Here is a 17777-nt window from a genome sequence, read left to right as displayed (position 1 = left end):
TCTGACAGCTGATTAAGGCTTTTCTGCTTTGTCAGGCCTTTGGGAAATGACTGTCTATGCAGAGACAGCTTTGGATAATCTGCTGCGTTGTCTGCATTTGTTGCTTTTTTATTGGTGTGCTTTTAAATTGCTCTTAATTCTTTTGCTTGTTTAGTTATAATTTAATCTTTATACATTTTTGGTGTTGTGAACTTTTATTTGTACTTGTTTTACACCACTTTGGCTGGGAAAATGGTAGCATATAAACGGATAATATAGTCAAATAAAACATTGTTTACATTACATGCATGTATATGCTGCAGTAGATGTCACCTTAAAGGCACTCTCAACCACATGAAAAAGAAAGAGGAAAGGATGTACTTAAGGCATTGCTTACCATCTTCAGGTTTAATAAATCTCTGTACCAAAATGAGAGTTTTTAAGAGGTTTGCTGGACTGATTAATTGGGGAAAAGCTCCTTTGATGGATCAGAAGGTATGTGTTTTTCTTAATGGGCTCATTTGACTAAGTCCTATTTTTAAACTCTTGTTTTCTCAACAGGTCACTGTTTCCTTTCTCCTTTGTTGCTGGCATCTTTAAGCCCAGCTGCACCATGGATAGATGATCTTGGCCCTGCCCCGCCATGCTGCAGGTGCGTGGCCGCTACCTGCTGCTCTTCTTGGGTGTGCAGCTGGTGGTGATGGCCCTGTTGTATCGTGAGGGCTATCGGAAACGTGTTGCCTATTTCCTAGGCATTTTCTACAAGGGGGGCACATTGACAATGTTGGCCAGCTTACACAATGCCTCGCTCCCAGGGGATGTCTACGCCAACCTCAGCTTGATTGCTCGCCCCCCTCTGCCCCCGGATGACCTTCCTTACTGTCCAGAGGTGTCTCCTTTCCTTGGTAAGAGAACCAAAGCACCTAGATTTTCAGTCCTGATTCTGGTGGACTTAAGTGATCTTGGCTGATACAGAAATAAAAAGAAAAATAGAAATAGAAGTACAGAATCAATAGAGAATCCTTCTGTTGAACCTACATGTTGCATAAAGGTGATGCAGGCTTTTGAGTTGCACTTAAAGGGCAAACATGAGTGAGAGAAGATGGAGTAAATTTTGAGCAAACTTTTGAGCCAGGAAGGGAGGGGGGGAGAGGATGCAGCCTCTGTCAAAGCTATTTTAGGCTCTTGGTCCATATAATTTGAAGCCCATCTAGATCATATGTGGGTGAAGTGTACACCCCCCTTGCAATGATTTTGTTCACTTACTATTTTTGTAAAAGAAAGGCAGGGAGTGTGTGGGTGCAAAATTCTCCCATACCTTCTAGAGGGCAATATGGATCATTTTGGAACTTATTTAGTTTTTGGCAGTGGGAGAGGGTGCAGAGGAGGAGTGCAGCCCTTCTGGACGGCTAATGTGTTCTCATGGCCCCCCACAGCTGCCTACCCCTAATTTAGACCAACCAGCCACATGTGCAGGAATCCACTGTTAAAAGTATCCTTGAGAGATGGCTATCTAACCTTTTTTAAAAACCTCTGATGAACAAGAGCTTCCCCCTTTCTAACATAGTCCATTCCTATACTGAACAGCTCTGACCATCAGTAGGTTCTTAATGTTTAGTCATACTCTCTTTTAATTGGAATCATTGGACTGGCTTCTACCCGGTGATGGGTTCAATGTAACTGAAAAGCTTGTATCATTTTCAGTTTCTGGCTGGTTTAATGAAACAGCAGCAATGTTCTGTCACTGCAGCTTGAGCACAGTAGCAGTGCCTAGTGAATACAAACCTATAGTTACAGGAATCCACAAAAAATGGATTTGCAACTTCAGGGTCTGTCTGAAAAAATATTCTTTAGTTAGTTGCTAAGTGATCTGTGAAGTGGGAGAATCAGTTCTCCTCTCACCTATTTCAAACAAATAATTCAAGCATGACAATATGACCAGAAATAGAGTGGGGTGATAAAAATAAAGACAATGGAATACACCAAAGTTAATCTTGAAACTCCATTTTAGTCTAAAATGGAAATCTTTTGAGTTGTTCTTCATTAGAATTTTGGTTTGTTGTAAAGGGGACCTCCAGTCATTGATACATGGTGTGGTGAAGAAAGGTTTACTGACACATCTCTGTCCATCCACAGGAGGCCCCATTCGGGTGACCTTTCCCGCAGGCTTGTCACTGGAAGATATTGGGCGGAAGAATCCTTACGTGAGCAGAGGGGGTCGCTACCGTCCCCCAGACTGTGATGCCATCCACAAAACAGCTGTCATCATTCCCCATCGGAATCGGGAGCAGCACCTGAAATATCTGCTCTACTACCTGCACCCCTTTTTACAACGGCAGCAGCTTAGCTATGGTATCTACATAATCCATCAGGTATGTTACCACAGAAGTTGAAACTGGGGAAGCAGGGATCTTGAGGAGCTGGAAGGAAGGGCCAGAATCTTGTTGTTTAGTCCCAGTTAGAAAGACACACTGAATGAGCAGGTTGCTTACCTGTAACTGTAGTTCTTTGAATGTGACTTCACACAATTGGGATCCCTGCACCTATGCAGTGTGATTTCTGGATCTTCTAAAGTTGTGGAGCTGGTGTTTAGGCAATAGTGTCCCCCCTTTTTTCCTTTTAGGTATATATGTAGCCCTGGCCCTGAGGCCTCAGCTCCAAGTCCATGAAACAGCAGAATTTAGGAAAAAATTGGACACCTATTGCGGGGGGTAGAGGGGATTGTGTGAGGTCACAGATAACCATTCAAAGTTGTGGCAGGCTTGGGGTCTGAACGCCTGGCAATGAGAGCAGGTGACCATGTTATGTGTTTTCCCAAGGCAAAGGAGGCACTTGTGTCTGTCCTTTTTTGGAATTTCCCCTCTGGAAGTGGAACACAATTTGAAGGAAGCCAACAATGCCATACAAGAAATCTGGGTCAATAACCTATAAAGAGAAGAAGAACCAGCCAAAACAAAAGAATAGTCAGGAAAAATAATCCAAGTCATTAACCTAAATGTGATAGAAGTTTGTAGGAGAAGCTCTAATCAACACTACTGTGGCAGGCAAAAAAAGAACTAGGGCCTGAGGGTCAGAGCTATCTATCTATACCTAATGGGGAAGGGATGGGGCTACCTCCAAAACACCAGCTCTACAGCTTTAGAAGCTCTAGAAATCTTATTGCTCAGGGACAGAGTTCTCACTTGTGTTAGTCACAAAGACCACGAAGAACAATTCTGTGGTTGGTCAACACATTGATTTAATAGGTTTAGTCTAGTCAGTAGGATTTAGGCCAGTGTTTCCTGCATTTTCAGCACATGCCCAGGAAAAAGAGAAGTGGTGGAATTCAAGCTGGGAGTGAGGGCTCTTTCTGGAAAAAAGAAGAAGAAAGAGTGCATATCAAGGAGCCACAATCCTCTGCCAGTTACAGGAAACTGGCAGTGGCCACCATATGCTCCCCCAGTCTCTACGTTGGTGTGCTGTTTTTCTACCATTAGGGTGTGATATAGCAGCACCACCTGTTTTGTCTCTTCTTTGGTGGGAGAGGAGGACTGCTCACTGTAGGCTGGTGACCAAGTAAAGATGCTTTCAGTGCTAGGCAGCAGTATGAGACAGTGAGCAGCAAGTCATGGATTTCTGCTGTGCTGAAGAGCTGGACACAAACCACATGTTCTAATAACAGTAGTATAGAGGGGAGTGTGTTGAGAGTGGGCCAGTGATAGCATCCAATGGCATAAGATTTTTGAAATGGTCCCATTAGAGTTTATCAAGCTGTAGGCATGAGAAATAATGTGAGAGAGTAGTGCCCTAGAGGAATTGTTTCAATATGGATTGTGTGCATGTGTATGTATAAATCTAGAAATGTTAGTCAAAAAACTGACCCAAAAAATCTGAGTCGACTTATCCACAGGTCACGGTAAGTACTGTAATTTAATGCTTATTTTTTAAAAAAGGAACAATTCCCTGATGAAAGGCAAGAGCATAATCTGTCATGGAAGCAGTGGTTCCCTCTACTCTGTCATCCTTCCAGCCTTTAGCATTGTTTTCCTTTGCTTCATCTTTTAGACCCTGTGTTATATGCTCCTAAGTTTTACCCCTGACTTATCCATGGGTCATAGCAAAAAAAGGTTTGCCCCCAAACCTGCCCTTGACTTGTAATACATGAGGTCGACTTACAGTTGAGTATATATGGTACATGCTTCACTGTGATGTCACATGTCTTTCTCAGGCTGAGAACTACACTTTTAATCGAGCCAAACTCTTGAATGTGGGCTTTAAAGAGGCTATGAAAGATGAAGATTGGGACTGTATGTTTTTCCACGATGTGGACCTTATCCCTGAGGATGACCGCAATGTGTATACCTGTGACCGCTTTCCTAAGCATGTTGCTGTTGCTATGGACAAATTCGGCTACAAGTAAGTGTATTGAGTGTGATATTTCTTTGCAAGAAAATGCTTGTCCTTTGCTCCTCTCCATCCCAACTATTTCCTTCTTAAAATAGATACCCTTTATGTTTGACTTATTTCTGAAAAGAAAATTGTGGTAAAATGGCTTTTCTTTTCATGCTTTGTAGACTGCTAACTAGAAATGAGTATGGTATGTGCTGGAATGTTTTTATTGTTAGGCAAGCTCAGGGAGATCTGGGTTTAAATCCTCACTCAACCAAAAAGTGGACTAGATAGACCTTGAAAGCTGGTCATTACCTGTCAGATAAATCTACTTCATAAGAATTGTTGTGAGGATAAAGCAAGTGGAAGAACCATGCATGGTACCATGAGTGCACTGGAGAAAAGGTGAAGAGTGTCAAGGAGGAAGGATGGTTTTCTTCTTGCATGTGACTGCATGTTGGACTGGCACAGGGAAATAGTGGGAGTTCATGAGGGGAAACATCCTCCATCCAAGCGAGGAACATCTTGTGTCTTAAGATAAGTGCATTAGCCCAACTTGTTCTTCACAGTCTTGAAACAAATCATAAACAATATTCAGGCATTCTTAACCATGTGTGTTCAGCATACAAGGAGGAGAATGTGCCAACCCATTTCATAATCTCTTTGCTTATAAGAAAAGCAACCAGTCTGGAAAGCTTCCTTTGCCCATGGAGGTTTTCCATGCAGGCCAAAGTCCTGATTTCCTTATAACCGGGCTTGTGAGCCCCCATGAGTGGAGAGGTGTCCAAATCCACTGAGGTTTCAGCAAGCAAGTTGATGACAAAGAGGGTAGGGTTGTGGTTTCCTTTACCTGTTGACTTAATACCTTTAAGAAAGCCTGAATAGGGCTTGAATTGCATATGAATGTTGGTGCAAGAAAGGCCTCTTCTGAAATTAACTATAATGCTGCCCTTGGAAAGCCCTACTGTCACCTGTATATCAGAGGGAGAGAATACAATGTAGTTTTAACATGGCTGGGACCAGCTGTCATTTAACATTTTGTCCCTCGGATCTCGTTCAGTTGCATTATTATAACAGTTACATAAGAACTGATATCCAAATCTACTGGTTTTTTTTTCCCTTTCCTGTCCTTTCCCCCTTTTGTATGATGTTTACTGGGTTGCAACCCTGCTAGCAGGGGCTGAGATTCTAGGTGCCTTTATATCTCCCAGAATAGGTCTTGCAAGAGTTTTTCTGAGATTTTGTGTGCATGATACTAGCTGGTAGAACTATGAGTTCAGAAATGTCCTCTTAAAATAAAAATATCCTGTTAGGCTTCCCTACAAGACCTACTTTGGAGGTGTTTCAGCACTCAGTCCAGAGCAGTATATGAAGATGAATGGCTTTCCGAACAACTACTGGGGCTGGGGCGGTGAAGATGATGACATTGCAGTCCGGTAAGAATTTTTCTGCCAGAGACAAACCTTGGTGTTAGAAGAGCAGACAGATTTATTTTCAGGCATTCAGCAGTCTGCTGTTTATATGGAGAAAGTTTTAAGGTAGTATAATGGAGGCTGGGGTCTCAGGAATTCTGGCTCTCAAGGCATTTGCTCTGTATTACCCCAAAGCCTATATAGAACAAGGGGAATCTGGGCAGGGATCAAGGTGGATCAGGCAGAATGTATAATTTTCTTGGGCTTTTTTTGTGTGGGAAATATCACAAAGACAGTGAGATAGTTTTGGAGGTACTGAAACAGTGCAGTGCATGGATATCTTGATTGTTGAGATACCTGTACATGTGTTGGAACCACTTACAGACGCTTACTAATGCTGACGTGTCTGTCCTCTCATGCAGGGTAGCACTGAGCGGAATGGTGATCTCTCGCCCATCTATTCAGTATGGCCGTTACCGTATGATTAAACATGGGCATGACAAGGGCAATGAGCAGAACCCCAAGAGGTGAGTGAGCAACTAGATTTCTGTTACATAACATTAGATAGCCAAATGTATTTCATCTGTAGAACACCAGCCCTGCTCCTTTTGTCCCTGAAAACCTTATTAACATCTTCAGAATCCATGGTGCTCAGGATGCATAGCTGATACAGATGCTGTCATAGATTCATGGAGAATAATTTGTTATGTACATGTGGCAGTAAAGCCCCTGACCTTAGCCAAGCTTGCACGATGGCTTAAGGCATTTGCTGTCAGCTTTTGTGAAAGAAGAGAAAGCTGTCAGTTCTGCTGGGATTAACACATTAAACTAGAGTGAGATGAAAACCTGAGAAGAAGCCTTAAGATTCACAGAAGCTAAAGAAGGGGGTCCAGTCCAGTTAGAGCTATGCAGATTTTTATACGCTTGTGTTAAGATTTTTTTCCGTCTGAACATTGTGCTGCAGCTCTTCATAGCATGTACTTCTGTAGAACCAAAACAATCAAGACTAAAATGCTTAGAGCCATAGAAAACATGCTAATTCGGATTGTAGCACCACTAAACGCTGCTTGGTTCTTATTGACAACATTCATCTCATTGCCAATAATGTACACCTCTTTCTGCCTGTGCGATACCCACTCTTATGTCTCCTTAGCAAATTTAACTCTTGGCCAGTGCTATTGTTATTCTGCCGTCTTCTCAACCTATAGCTGTTCATGAACTCACCCTGTGAGTTGTCATCAGAGAACCCACTGAATAATTGAGTGGACTTGCACACTTTCTGAGATGCAGGCTGCAAAATATTGACCAAATAATACTACTCCACTAACCATTTCTGTAAAAAGAATACAGAGTTTTCCCCTAACTCAGACATAGGAAGTTATATGGTCCAGGGAGAAAAGGCAGAGTTCTTGATTAAACTTTTCCTGTCAATTCTTCCAGATTTAACTTGCTGGCCAAGACAAGGAGAACATGGAAGCAGGATGGCATGAACACATTGGAATACCAGCTGCTTTCCAAGGAACTGCACCCTCTCTACACAAATATCACTGTCTTCATTGGCACCGAGAAAGGAATGAAACATGCCACGTGATGTGCTTGCTTCCAAGTGGCATGGGGACAGGAGCTTCACTCTGACACTGCTTCTGAACTCAGAAAACCAAAGAATCTGGAGGGATGTACAGCCCTGAGCACTATGGCTGTGCCATGTGATGACTGCAGTGGCCAGCAGGGTGCCAGGGTAACTGTTCCAGGGACTCTGTAGAGACATCACACAAGACGTTTCCAGTTGCTCCCAACATTTTTATCTTGGGAGGCCTGACTTTTCAGACTTTGCTCGTGGGATGCCTTGGTTGAAAGAGCAGCACAGTAGAAGCAGGACTGTTCTTTGTAGTCCGAATCTCCAGTTGCTGGACCATGGTTTGTTTTTTCTTATTAAAGTGCAATTTATTTTAAAAGTGTGTTGTCAAGTTGCAATTTCTCTGCTGTTGTCAGAAGCCAGCTCTCCTGGGTGAACTCTTTGCAAGGATAGGAGCTGGGACCTAGTTGGCTGAAAATAAATCCATGCCGGTGGTTCTGTTTCCAGAGCTGATTGGTGAGCCCACATACAGTACAAGCAATTGAATGATTTTGTCTCAGCAGGGGCCTGTATGCATATTATCAGCAGTGCCTGGGAAGTCATGGTAGAACGACATACTAGTTTGTGTTTCTCCCTGCTTGCCAAAATGACTTGTTCTGAGCTCTCTTTGTGTTCTGTTCATTGCTGCCTGTGCTGCAGAAACATTCTAACTGGATTTTTCCCCTTGGATGAGTATGTCTCAGGTTTTCAGACTAGCTAAATGCAAATGGATCTTTCTCATAACTGTTATCTCTGTCCAGAAGGTCCTGTCTGTTTTTTCATCAGATATTTATTATGCCTGCGTTCCCTAACAAAGTCAGATTTTTTACAATCACGGATGGGCAAGCAGCAGGCAATATTGCAGTTAGTTGAATTTGTCTGAATGAACTTGCCGTTGAGTTTTCATGTAGTTCAATAGCTACTTCCAAATTCACAATTGCCAGTTTCTCCTAAAACTTCAAATTCCTCCAACACAGAAGTTCTTGGAATACTACTTTTAAAAGGGAACTGGTTACTTTACTCATTACTCTGACCACCCATTTGTTACATTTACAGCAATCCAGAAAGATCTCTCTTGAATTCTTGTTACTAGCAAAATATCGTTGTTGTGCAGCTGGAAAATACAGGAAAATGTTCTCTGGCTGCCCCAAAAGGCCATTCAGATCCTTTGCTTTGAACAGTCTGAGAAAAGCACCCCCCACCCCAAAAAGGTACAGAACAATCTTTCTGAGCTGTTGAATAAAGGGCCACCTATGTAACTCTTGCTCTCCCCTTCACATTGGTCAGACTGAATCAACAGAGACCCAGAAATGATTAATAGGCAGATAAGCTATTCCCACTCTATTAAAAGTAGTAAGACCCTTTTTTGTCTTTAGTATTCAGCTTGCTGCTAAGGGGAACCCAGGTTACTGTATCTTAGAGCAAGAGGTAAGTATCGTTGAAATGCCATTTGTACCATGGTTTAAAGAGTGACATGGCAACTTGACCAGAAGTTTGAACTCCACAGCTGCTCTGGTACAGGGCTATCAAATTATACATAAATATCAGTGAGATTTTGCCAAAAGAATGGGCAGTATGCAAAGAAACAGTTGTATTTGATTTCAAAGAAGAGGATGCTTAAAAAAATCCCCTGCTAGACTGTATACTACATATTTGGAAAAGTCAAGAGATGCTCTTGTGATTAATTAGAACAAGCAGTGAAGCCAAGAAGACTTCTTATAGCAATGAAAGCAAAAGAGAACTCACACTAGTAAAATAGGTGCAAGGTGATAATAAAGCAAGTGAGAAAAAAATTAGCGTCTTCTAACAACACAGAGATTGACAGCATAGCCTAAAAATGATTTCTTTAATCCACAGTTCAGGAGCCAATTCCATGTGAATGGGATGATCCATTAGACATCGGCCAGAATCGTGTGGAAATAGGGTGGCATGACTGGGTATTATTTCTCTTGGGGGCATCATGGAAGGAGGTAATCCAAACCTCCTTGTACAATACCCCCGATGCAGCTGCAGTGTGACTGTATCAGGGTGCACCCTCATGGCCGGTTAGGAGCTGGGGGAGGCCAAGAAGCATCTGGGCTGTTTCTGGCTGCTGTTGTGTAGCTAGAAAAGAACAATATTTTCCAGGCCTCCAGTGTATACCCAGCATATTCACTGAGATCCAGGACAGTAAAGGTTGTTACTTACTCCCCAAGGTAGCCCCCTCTTCCTTGGCCATTATATGCCCTGAAATACCACCTTGTCTTACTCAAGGCTGGCTTCTGAACTGTGAAGTCCCAGTACTGGCTAACATGATCCAGGAGGCCCAGTTAGATCTTTGAACAGAAAAGGTTACTCATTGTCTTTTCACGATTGACTTTTCTAACAAACTGCAAACACTGTAGAATAGCAAGTCTTAAATGGCTGCTTATGAATGCCTTGCTCTTCCTAGTGGTGGCTTCTTCTTTGTCTTATTACTGCTACCCAAATTAGGAGGGAAATACTATAACTGACTGCACACTTTTCGTCAGTTTTGTTCTGCATCCTCATATGTATAAACTGAACTTGGGAAAATTCATTTTTAGACTCCATCAAGAACCTGTACACCATCATGGACACTGACTGGAGATGCTAATTGTTGTAGCCCCAAAAGTCTTTTTTGCAAAGTTTTATTACAACCTCTTTGGACAAACTGCAAAATAAATTGGGATTATTTGGATGAGGTCCACCTATGTAGAGCTAGAACAGACTGACCCAATGTGAAGCACTTTGGAGAGGTGGGATTCAGTATCCCCTTGTGGTACCATATAAAGAAAACACCCTGGTAAGGAGCTTGACTGCATGGGGACAGCTGTAGCTTCCAATCTCACCACTACTCTCCAAACGGTGCGGGGAGAAGATGCTATGTGGGCATTACTATTCAGATTTAGTGAACAGCAACAGGCTGTGGTTGAGCCATGTTGCCTTTTTGCAATATATTTCTAGTTTTGTTCTTTAGCGCTACCTGTATTTGAATCTGAAGTTTGAGGATCTATTGAATAATTAGCACAATGCCAGAAATAGTAGAGGGCATGTGTCCTTTACTTTCTTATGTGTCTGTCAGCTACACACAGTGTTGCTACACAAACAGTTGAGATATTGGACATCACACTGCAGAAAGCAAAATGAGACGGCAGGACTTAGAACTCAACTACTTTTAAATGGTTTAAAAATTATTTTCTGGGAAGTAAATGTTACGGTTTGTATACTCCATGCCCCCTTTTACACTTTGGCAGGGATCTGCCATGTTGATTGACTCAGTCAAGGAAGTTACTGTTCTAAGCAGTGCTTTTAAACAACAACATTGTGGTCTTTTGGAAGTCTTCTTCAAATAGTTGCCATAAATTAAAGCTGACTAGTTATAACACACAGTTGCTTTAAAGGGCTACTACCCTCTCTCCAAATGGTGTGTGTATATATATTTTAAAATGCTGGAAAATTATACCTCTGGTTTCCCAATGCAGGTCAGTGGGTGAAAACAGTGAACTTAGAAGTACCATGCTGATGCAGGATGAGGCAGGTACACTACTGAGCCATTAAAAACATTCCTGGCTCAGTCTTGGATTTAGCTCCCTATAGTAGCCAGTAAGGCCATAGTGAAGGTAATGGCCTTTAAAAAAATCATTGGCACATGTGGAGAAAGGAGACAACAAAGTCCCTTTCAATGGGCATTGTTAAATGGGGATGGGTATCACATATAATAGGGCCTGGCTAAATCATTATATGAAGAAGATCTTGTAGCACTTTTGGGACTGAGAAAAAAGTTGTAGCATTAGCATTCATAGCTAATTAGCATAGTATGCCATGCATCTGAGTAAGTAGACCAAGTCTACAAAAGCTTATACTACTTCTTTCACTCAGTCCCAACACTGCTACAGGATCTCTTTGCATACTCACATTCCATCCAGACTAACAGAACTGTCTCTGAATTCTGATTAAATTCTATTATGGATAGTTAGGTGAAAGGCAATTTGGCTTGGCAAAGGTTTGGAGATGAGTATATTCTGGATATGTGAATGGTTTTCCACCCTAAAAGCCTGAGCATACTTGAATTGTAAGGTCATTTCCTCTGTTAGTTTTATAAAGCAGCTTTTAAAAAAGTTCAAGATCCTATCTGGCATTCTGAATTTCCACAATAGATCATACAACGTCAGCAGGCCCAAAGGGAAAGAACAGTATATTAACTTAAATATAATGGCCCAAAATATCTGACAAGTAAACCACTCATCAAAATGGTGGATTTTTGAAAATACAAGTGAAGAGATCAATTTCAGTTTTGAATACCAGTGTGCTAAAATAAATAGTCTGTGACCTGCACTAACTGTGCAAATCATAGCTAGAGAACATAATGCTGCAGCAGAAGGGATTCACTTTGCATATCAAATGGGCTTGGTAACTTAATCACGCTTCCTAGGAGCTACTGAAAGCAACATTTCAGGTTACCAGGTTCATACAAGCAAAATAGGGTTTTTTTGGTACCCAACTGTAACATTTGTGTTTATAGCAAAACCTTCCCTTCAACCCACTACCTAGCTCAGTCCAAGATGCAACCCTGCTGCCATTCTGAGCGACTCTTCCACATACACTTGAAATTTCTAGGTGATATTGATCATAGTTATAGACACCCGTGCAGTATTCGTAAGCCCTCTGCTTGTATAATAGGTCTCTTTAAAATATCATGTCTCTGTCCTTGAATTAACATGCATGCAGACATGTTGTTGGTTCCCATCCAGTTACAGCAAATTGTGACCAACATCTGTTAAAAGCCATGGAACATGGCGATTAAAACTACCACGCTGTTTCTTTCACTTAAAATTGAAAGTGTGTGGCTCCGTTGCATGTGAAATTAATCCTGACTCTCTGGTCACAGGGACATCTTTTCTGGAGAGAAATGGGGCAGAGGCAGGGATACTAAAGATGAACGTATTTTTTTCCTTGTGCATCTGCACAAATATGCTACATACATATTTCGTGTAAAGATTTAGCAGGGCTGCCCATCTATGTTTTAAATACAAAGTGAAATTCAGAAATTGTTATTCCACGATAATGGCCAACTACTAACAAACATGCTCGGCAATTCTTCCCAGTTCAGGCAATTATTTAAAACACAGGAGACAAGTTTGAGGTGGTAAAGCTATTTGCTTTCATTTTAACTATGTGAACTCACGCTGAAGGATATGGATGATTGTATGCAAAGCTGAGCCCCATGTGGAGGTGGGGCAGGCAGGGGAGCAAGAACACAGAACCCTCAGATTATCACTTCTAAACATTTATCATTTAAATAGGGGTAGAAAACTAATGGAATACATTCCCAAGTTAAGCAACTGGCTATAAAAGCTTGTTTGGTTTAATGTAACAAATTAATTTAAGGGTAACAAAATCTGCACAGCTGGGAACTTGCATGCTGGTGAGTGGCCATGGCTGAGGATTCGCTCTGTTTCAGCAGCAAGTTCTTTCTTACACATTCTACTGAGCCTCCATTTAATTTTTCATTGACGATGAAGTTGGCTCTTAAGTACAATCATATTTTTAGCCCGTTACAACTCATGTTTGCTGGCTGGACACCAGTGTCCCTGCACTATGCAGACTAGCAAAATTAATCCTCCTCCTTCTCTCTACATATACAAGGCTATGCATATTCTGCTCTAAATAACAAAAAGGCTGCACTGAGAAAATGTTGTACCCTGTGTAAGTTATACAAATATATTTTGTTTCACATAACTGTTTTGGGGAGGGAGGAAAAAAAGAGGGCTAGAGGCACCACTGGGATTTGTAACACCCCTATCCTGACTAGCAGAAAGCCTACTGAGCTGCCAAGTTATCTGCACACTTTCAAACTTGTTTTTATAACCAGGACAAAAAAGAAATTGAATTTTTAAAACAGCTGAGATTCTCAGGATACCGAATCCCAGCGTCAAAAGCCCTGCTACTCTACAGTGAGCATAGGCCTGAACGTAGCTGTGTACATACATGATAGATACCAATCAATTTCTGGACTTAAAAAAGGCTAGATACCACAAACAGAAGCCAAATCCAACCATCTAAAACCGTCATCAACACATTTTGTTTTGCCTGATAGGAATTTCCACTGCTGTCTACTTGGCAGGGCACATGGTCCCCGGCCCAACAGCTATCATCTTGTCCCAGAACTACTGGCAAGTTAGTTTGAGAGCAATTTGCTTTCACTTGCCCTTGCATGGGCTCTACTTTTATAACTGTATTAAGCTAAAACACTCACGACTCCAAGCTTCTGTGCAGGCAGTAGCCACCACCCCCCCCCCCCCCAACACAACACTCCTTCATTTGTAAGGCCCAGCTGAGTTTCATCCTGCTAAAAGAACAAAAGGTTGCCAGAACTGTTCAACATGAAAAGGACACAGCTATATTACAGTACTAACACACAAGCCTCTCTAATCCTGGTCAGCTATTAACCCTGTCCTTGGCTGCATAGCAAGCAGTACTAAGCACCTAGCAAATAACCTGCAAGTGCAATGTGGAGGCCAGTTCTCCAGAAGATTTTAGCCTTGTTGCTAAAGTTTTTTTGCCTTTCCTACTGATAGAAAAAAATTATATGAAATTAACACTGGTGTGTTTGTGTGTTAAGGGGCAATCCCAAGGAATAAGGAACAGTGATACAATACAGGCCACATCTCTCATTCTTTGCACAGCTTCCACACTTCAAGAAAGCAGAATCGTAAGGAAACAGCCTGAGTTCAGGAGACTGAATATTGTGCAAAGAAGCATGAGCTCACCTAAGGCAGAGTTAAAAATTCACAGCCATGGTCCAGCTCAGGTCCCGCTTTGCCACTTTCCTAAGATAATGTGGCAATACCCCAATGATGCCCGAGCAAAGAACTAGGCACTGTCTCCCCTCATGTACACATAACAAAAGGCAGGTCCAAGATGGCTGCACAAGACAGCATAAACATTCGCTGGTTGGGGCAACCCTTTATTTCCAAGCAGGGGGAAGTTTTAGCAGCAATTCCCATGGGACTACACAGGCCACCAAGCCCATATGTCCACGTAGTGCACAGGAGTCTGTATGTCCATCCAAGCACAGAATGTTGAAATCTCTTGCACCAAGAAAGGGAATGGCTGTCACATGCCGCTGAATGATTCACGAGGGGCTGTGGCCAGGAAGGACCACACAACTCAGAGAAAGCACTGACCAAAAGGGGGAAGGCGGCATCCAGGCTGCAAGGGCGGTAGGATGCTGGCTCCACATGCTTCCCCCATTCTGTTCCACCCTCCCCTCCCCCCAACAATGCTTACCACTTGCAGCAGGGTCCTGGGTAACAACAGGACCTGGTCTCTAGACTGGTCACAGCCAGGCAACTTGACCTCATCCCACCACAAATCCTGACCCACTCAGATTCTCGCATCTGGAGAAGTGCTCTGTGGGCACTGGTTCCCTGCCCTACAGTCAGTCCTGGCCCGTCCAGGCTCTGGTGCAACAAGGGAGTGCTCTTGCTGGGCACTGGCTCCTAGCCTGCCGGGCCAGTCCATCATCAGGAGCTGGCAGCGGTGCCCTGGGGCACACAGACACCCATCAGTGCAGTCTCATCAGTGTCTCGGTGCCCACGCCCACGAAGAGGGTAGTTGAGGCCAAGTCCCTCAGGACGCGAGCCACCAGCAGTCCTAGTCCGGAAGGCTGAGGCGCCCAAGTGCAAGGTTGAAGAGCCCAGCCCAGTGGGGTTGCAGTCTAGATGGCGAGGGCCCAGAGACACCTCCATTGCCTCCGGGAGTGGGGGAGATAGTGGAAGTGGAGGGCGCTGGTATGGAGGGTGCCCACTTTGGGGAAAACATGGCATGGCCTGGCTTGGTGTGGGCTTGTGAGGTAAGATGTGAGGAATACTCTCGTTGTCCCCGCTGGCCCAAAGACGCATCTGCTGCTGAGGGGGTGCCTGCAACAAGAAGAAAAGGAGAACATGAGAGCACTAGAAGGGAAAGATCAAAAGGAAACATAGGGAGAAACGAGGTTATATGAAAGGCCATGGGGCACCAAAATGGCTAAGGCCTGACACTCATCAACGTACTTGGGGGCTCTGCATCTCACAGTCCGCATGCACAGTGCCCATGCTGCCGTAGTAACGATTGCTGTAACGGTAACCACGGTTGTCATTGGAAGAACCACTGGAACCACCTGTTGAGAGAGAATGTTAAATAATTAAAGATACAGAATAGGAAAAATGGAGTTTCAAAGCTCCAGACTTGAATTCAGCAGGGAATGGTGGACTTCCTTTGAAAGATGGGTTTGTAATTCATAATAAATGTGGCTGAAAATGAAGCTAGTACTGAGACATACCAGAACTGGACACAGAACTGGTGGTGCTGGTAGAGTGGCTGTGCTCTGTTCCCAGGCTGGGAGAGGTGCTGGCACTCGTGTTAGTGCCCTCATCAGCAGTCTTCTTGAAGAAGTTGTGCTGCAGGGCATAGAAGGGGGTGATGCGGCTACGGGGTTCATAGTCCAACATGCGTAATACCAAATCCTTGAACTTCAGGTAGTCAGAAGGTGAATGGCCTTGCTCTCCTGCACGGCGCCCACCTGGGCCCCCACTCTCAACCCCCAATACTTCGTGTAGTCGCCGTGTGCCTGGAACCTTGTAATCCTAAAAGACATCAAGCAGCAGTAAGTCTACAGTAGCACTATGGTGTATTATGGTTGTGCTAACCATTTGCAACAACATACCGGGGGGGGGGGGGGGGAGAGTCAGAAAACTGAAACAATATTCATTCCAATATAGAAACAAGCTATTTTCTACCAGAAACAAGCATTTCCAACAGTGTAAAATATATGCCAGTGTAGTTATACTGAGTGTCACTGATGAACAAGTGATTACAAAATGGGTGTATCCACCAAGTCAAAAGTAAGAGAGAGAGGCTGTAGAATTGTTATTAATAGTAATTATTTATATACCACTTTCCACCCAAAATTGGACAATTTAAAAGTGCAATACAATTAAAAACATACGAATTAAAACAGAATTAAAATATTACAGTATTAAAACACATCATTCATTAAAAGAATAAAATTCAAATAAAAAGATAAAAGCAATTAAAAACAGAATTAAAAGAATATAGCACTTCCAACCTGTTTTTTTAAAAAAACTTTGTTTTAAAAGCCCGTCTGAAAGAAGCTGCTTTTTATTGCTGAACAAAAAGGTTTCAGCCTTCTGATGGAAGAACAAGCAGAGAGGGGGGGATGGGATTGTGATCTCCTGGGGAAGGGAGTGCTAGAGTCTAGGGCAGTGATGGTGAACCTTTTAGAGGCTGAGTGCCCAAACTGCAACCCAAGACCCACTTATTTATTTCAAAGTGCCATGTCCCTCTGGCTTTCTAGTAACAAACTCTGTGCTGGGGCGACGGCATATGTACCCACAGAGAGGGCTCAGAGTGCCACCTCTGGCACGCGTGCCATAGGTTTGCCATCACTGGTCTAGGGGCAGCTACTGAGAAGGCCCTCTCTCATGTCCCCACCAACCATGCATGTAGGACTAAGAGAACGGCCACTCTTGATGATTGCAGAACCTGGGCCAGCTCATACAGGGAGATATGATTTGCCAACAGATATGGTCTGTTACATTAGTCCAAACGGGATGTACCAAGGCATGTATCACTGTGGCCATATCCAGCGTCTCAAGGAACAGACGCAGTTGGCATACACACTTTAAATGTGCAAAAGCACTCCTGGTCACTGCAGAAACATGGGCCCTCCAGGTTCAAAGCTGAGTCCAAGAGTACCCCAAAACTGTGAATCTGTGTCTTCAGGGGGAGTGAAACCCCATCTAACAGAGGCTGGATCCCTGCTCCCTATGATCTGCCTTCCAACTGACCGGGAACACCTCTGTCTTGCCTGGATTAATTCAGTCCATTACTGATGACAAGACATAGATTTAGGAGTGGGACTCATTGGAGCAGGGTGGAAAAAAGTAGTAGAATTGAGTGTCATCAGCATATTGATGGCACAGCACCCCAAAACTCCAAACAAGCTCTCCCAATGGTTTTATATCTACGTTAAATAGCATGGGGGACAAAACAGAACACTGGGGCACTCCACAGGTCAACAGCCAGAATGTCAAACAGGAGTCCCCCAGCACCACTTTCTTGGTTCTCCCGTCCAGGAAGGAATGAGCCACTGTAAAACAGTACCACCAAGTCCCATCGCAGTGGGGCAGCCCAGAAAGATACCGTGACTGATAATATTGAAAGCTGCTCATCTTTGTTCCATACCCAGGCTTGAAATCAGATTGAAATGGATCTAAAAAATCCATTTCATCCAGAAACCCCTGGAGTTGTGAGGACATCACACTCTAACACCTTGCCCAAAAATAGCAGGTTAAACATCAGCTAATAATAATCCATTATAGAAGGATTCAGGAATGGTT

The 17777-nt window shown here is 43.2% G+C and overlaps 2 protein-coding genes across 4 annotated transcripts in view; one reads left to right on the top strand and one right to left on the bottom strand.

The window, feature by feature from the left end:
• Positions 1 to 544: 544 nt before the first annotated feature.
• LOC149304916 (beta-1,4-galactosyltransferase 3-like) lies at positions 545 to 7714 on the top strand. Of its 2 annotated transcripts, XM_089478391.1 has the most exons (6): positions 545 to 884; positions 2116 to 2351; positions 4187 to 4374; positions 5661 to 5783; positions 6182 to 6286; positions 7200 to 7714. In XM_089478391.1, exons 1-6 carry the CDS (start codon positions 623 to 625, stop codon positions 7348 to 7350), a joined length of 1065 nt encoding a protein of 354 aa, XP_089334517.1. In that variant the 5' UTR covers positions 545 to 622; the 3' UTR covers positions 7351 to 7714. The 2 variants fall into 2 exon arrangements, with proteins under 2 accessions (XP_089334517.1, XP_089334518.1); XM_089478392.1 differs by lacking the exon at positions 5661 to 5783.
• Positions 7715 to 14320: 6606 nt separating this feature from the next.
• Positions 14321 to 17777, bottom strand: part of LOC149304915 (dual specificity tyrosine-phosphorylation-regulated kinase 1B-like) — a 33102-nt gene continuing 29645 nt past the window's right edge. For both annotated transcript variants that reach the window (XM_089478199.1, XM_089478198.1), the window contains exons 9-11: positions 15698 to 16001; positions 15429 to 15535; positions 14321 to 15296 (exon numbers count right to left, since the gene is read on the bottom strand). In XM_089478199.1, coding sequence (XP_089334325.1) covers positions 14901 to 15296; positions 15429 to 15535; positions 15698 to 16001 — 807 coding nt within the window. In that variant the 3' untranslated portion in view covers positions 14321 to 14900. The remainder of the gene's footprint in view (positions 15297 to 15428; positions 15536 to 15697; positions 16002 to 17777) is intronic.

This window comes from Sceloporus occidentalis, unplaced genomic scaffold (assembly GCF_023333645.1).
Source record: "Sceloporus occidentalis isolate IW3139 unplaced genomic scaffold, rSceOcc1.0.p SCAF_13, whole genome shotgun sequence".
NCBI classification, from domain to species: Eukaryota; Metazoa; Chordata; class Lepidosauria; order Squamata; family Phrynosomatidae; genus Sceloporus; species Sceloporus occidentalis.
The sequence above is the reverse complement of the archived record's forward strand: the minus strand, read 5'-3'. Positions and strand labels throughout refer to the sequence as shown.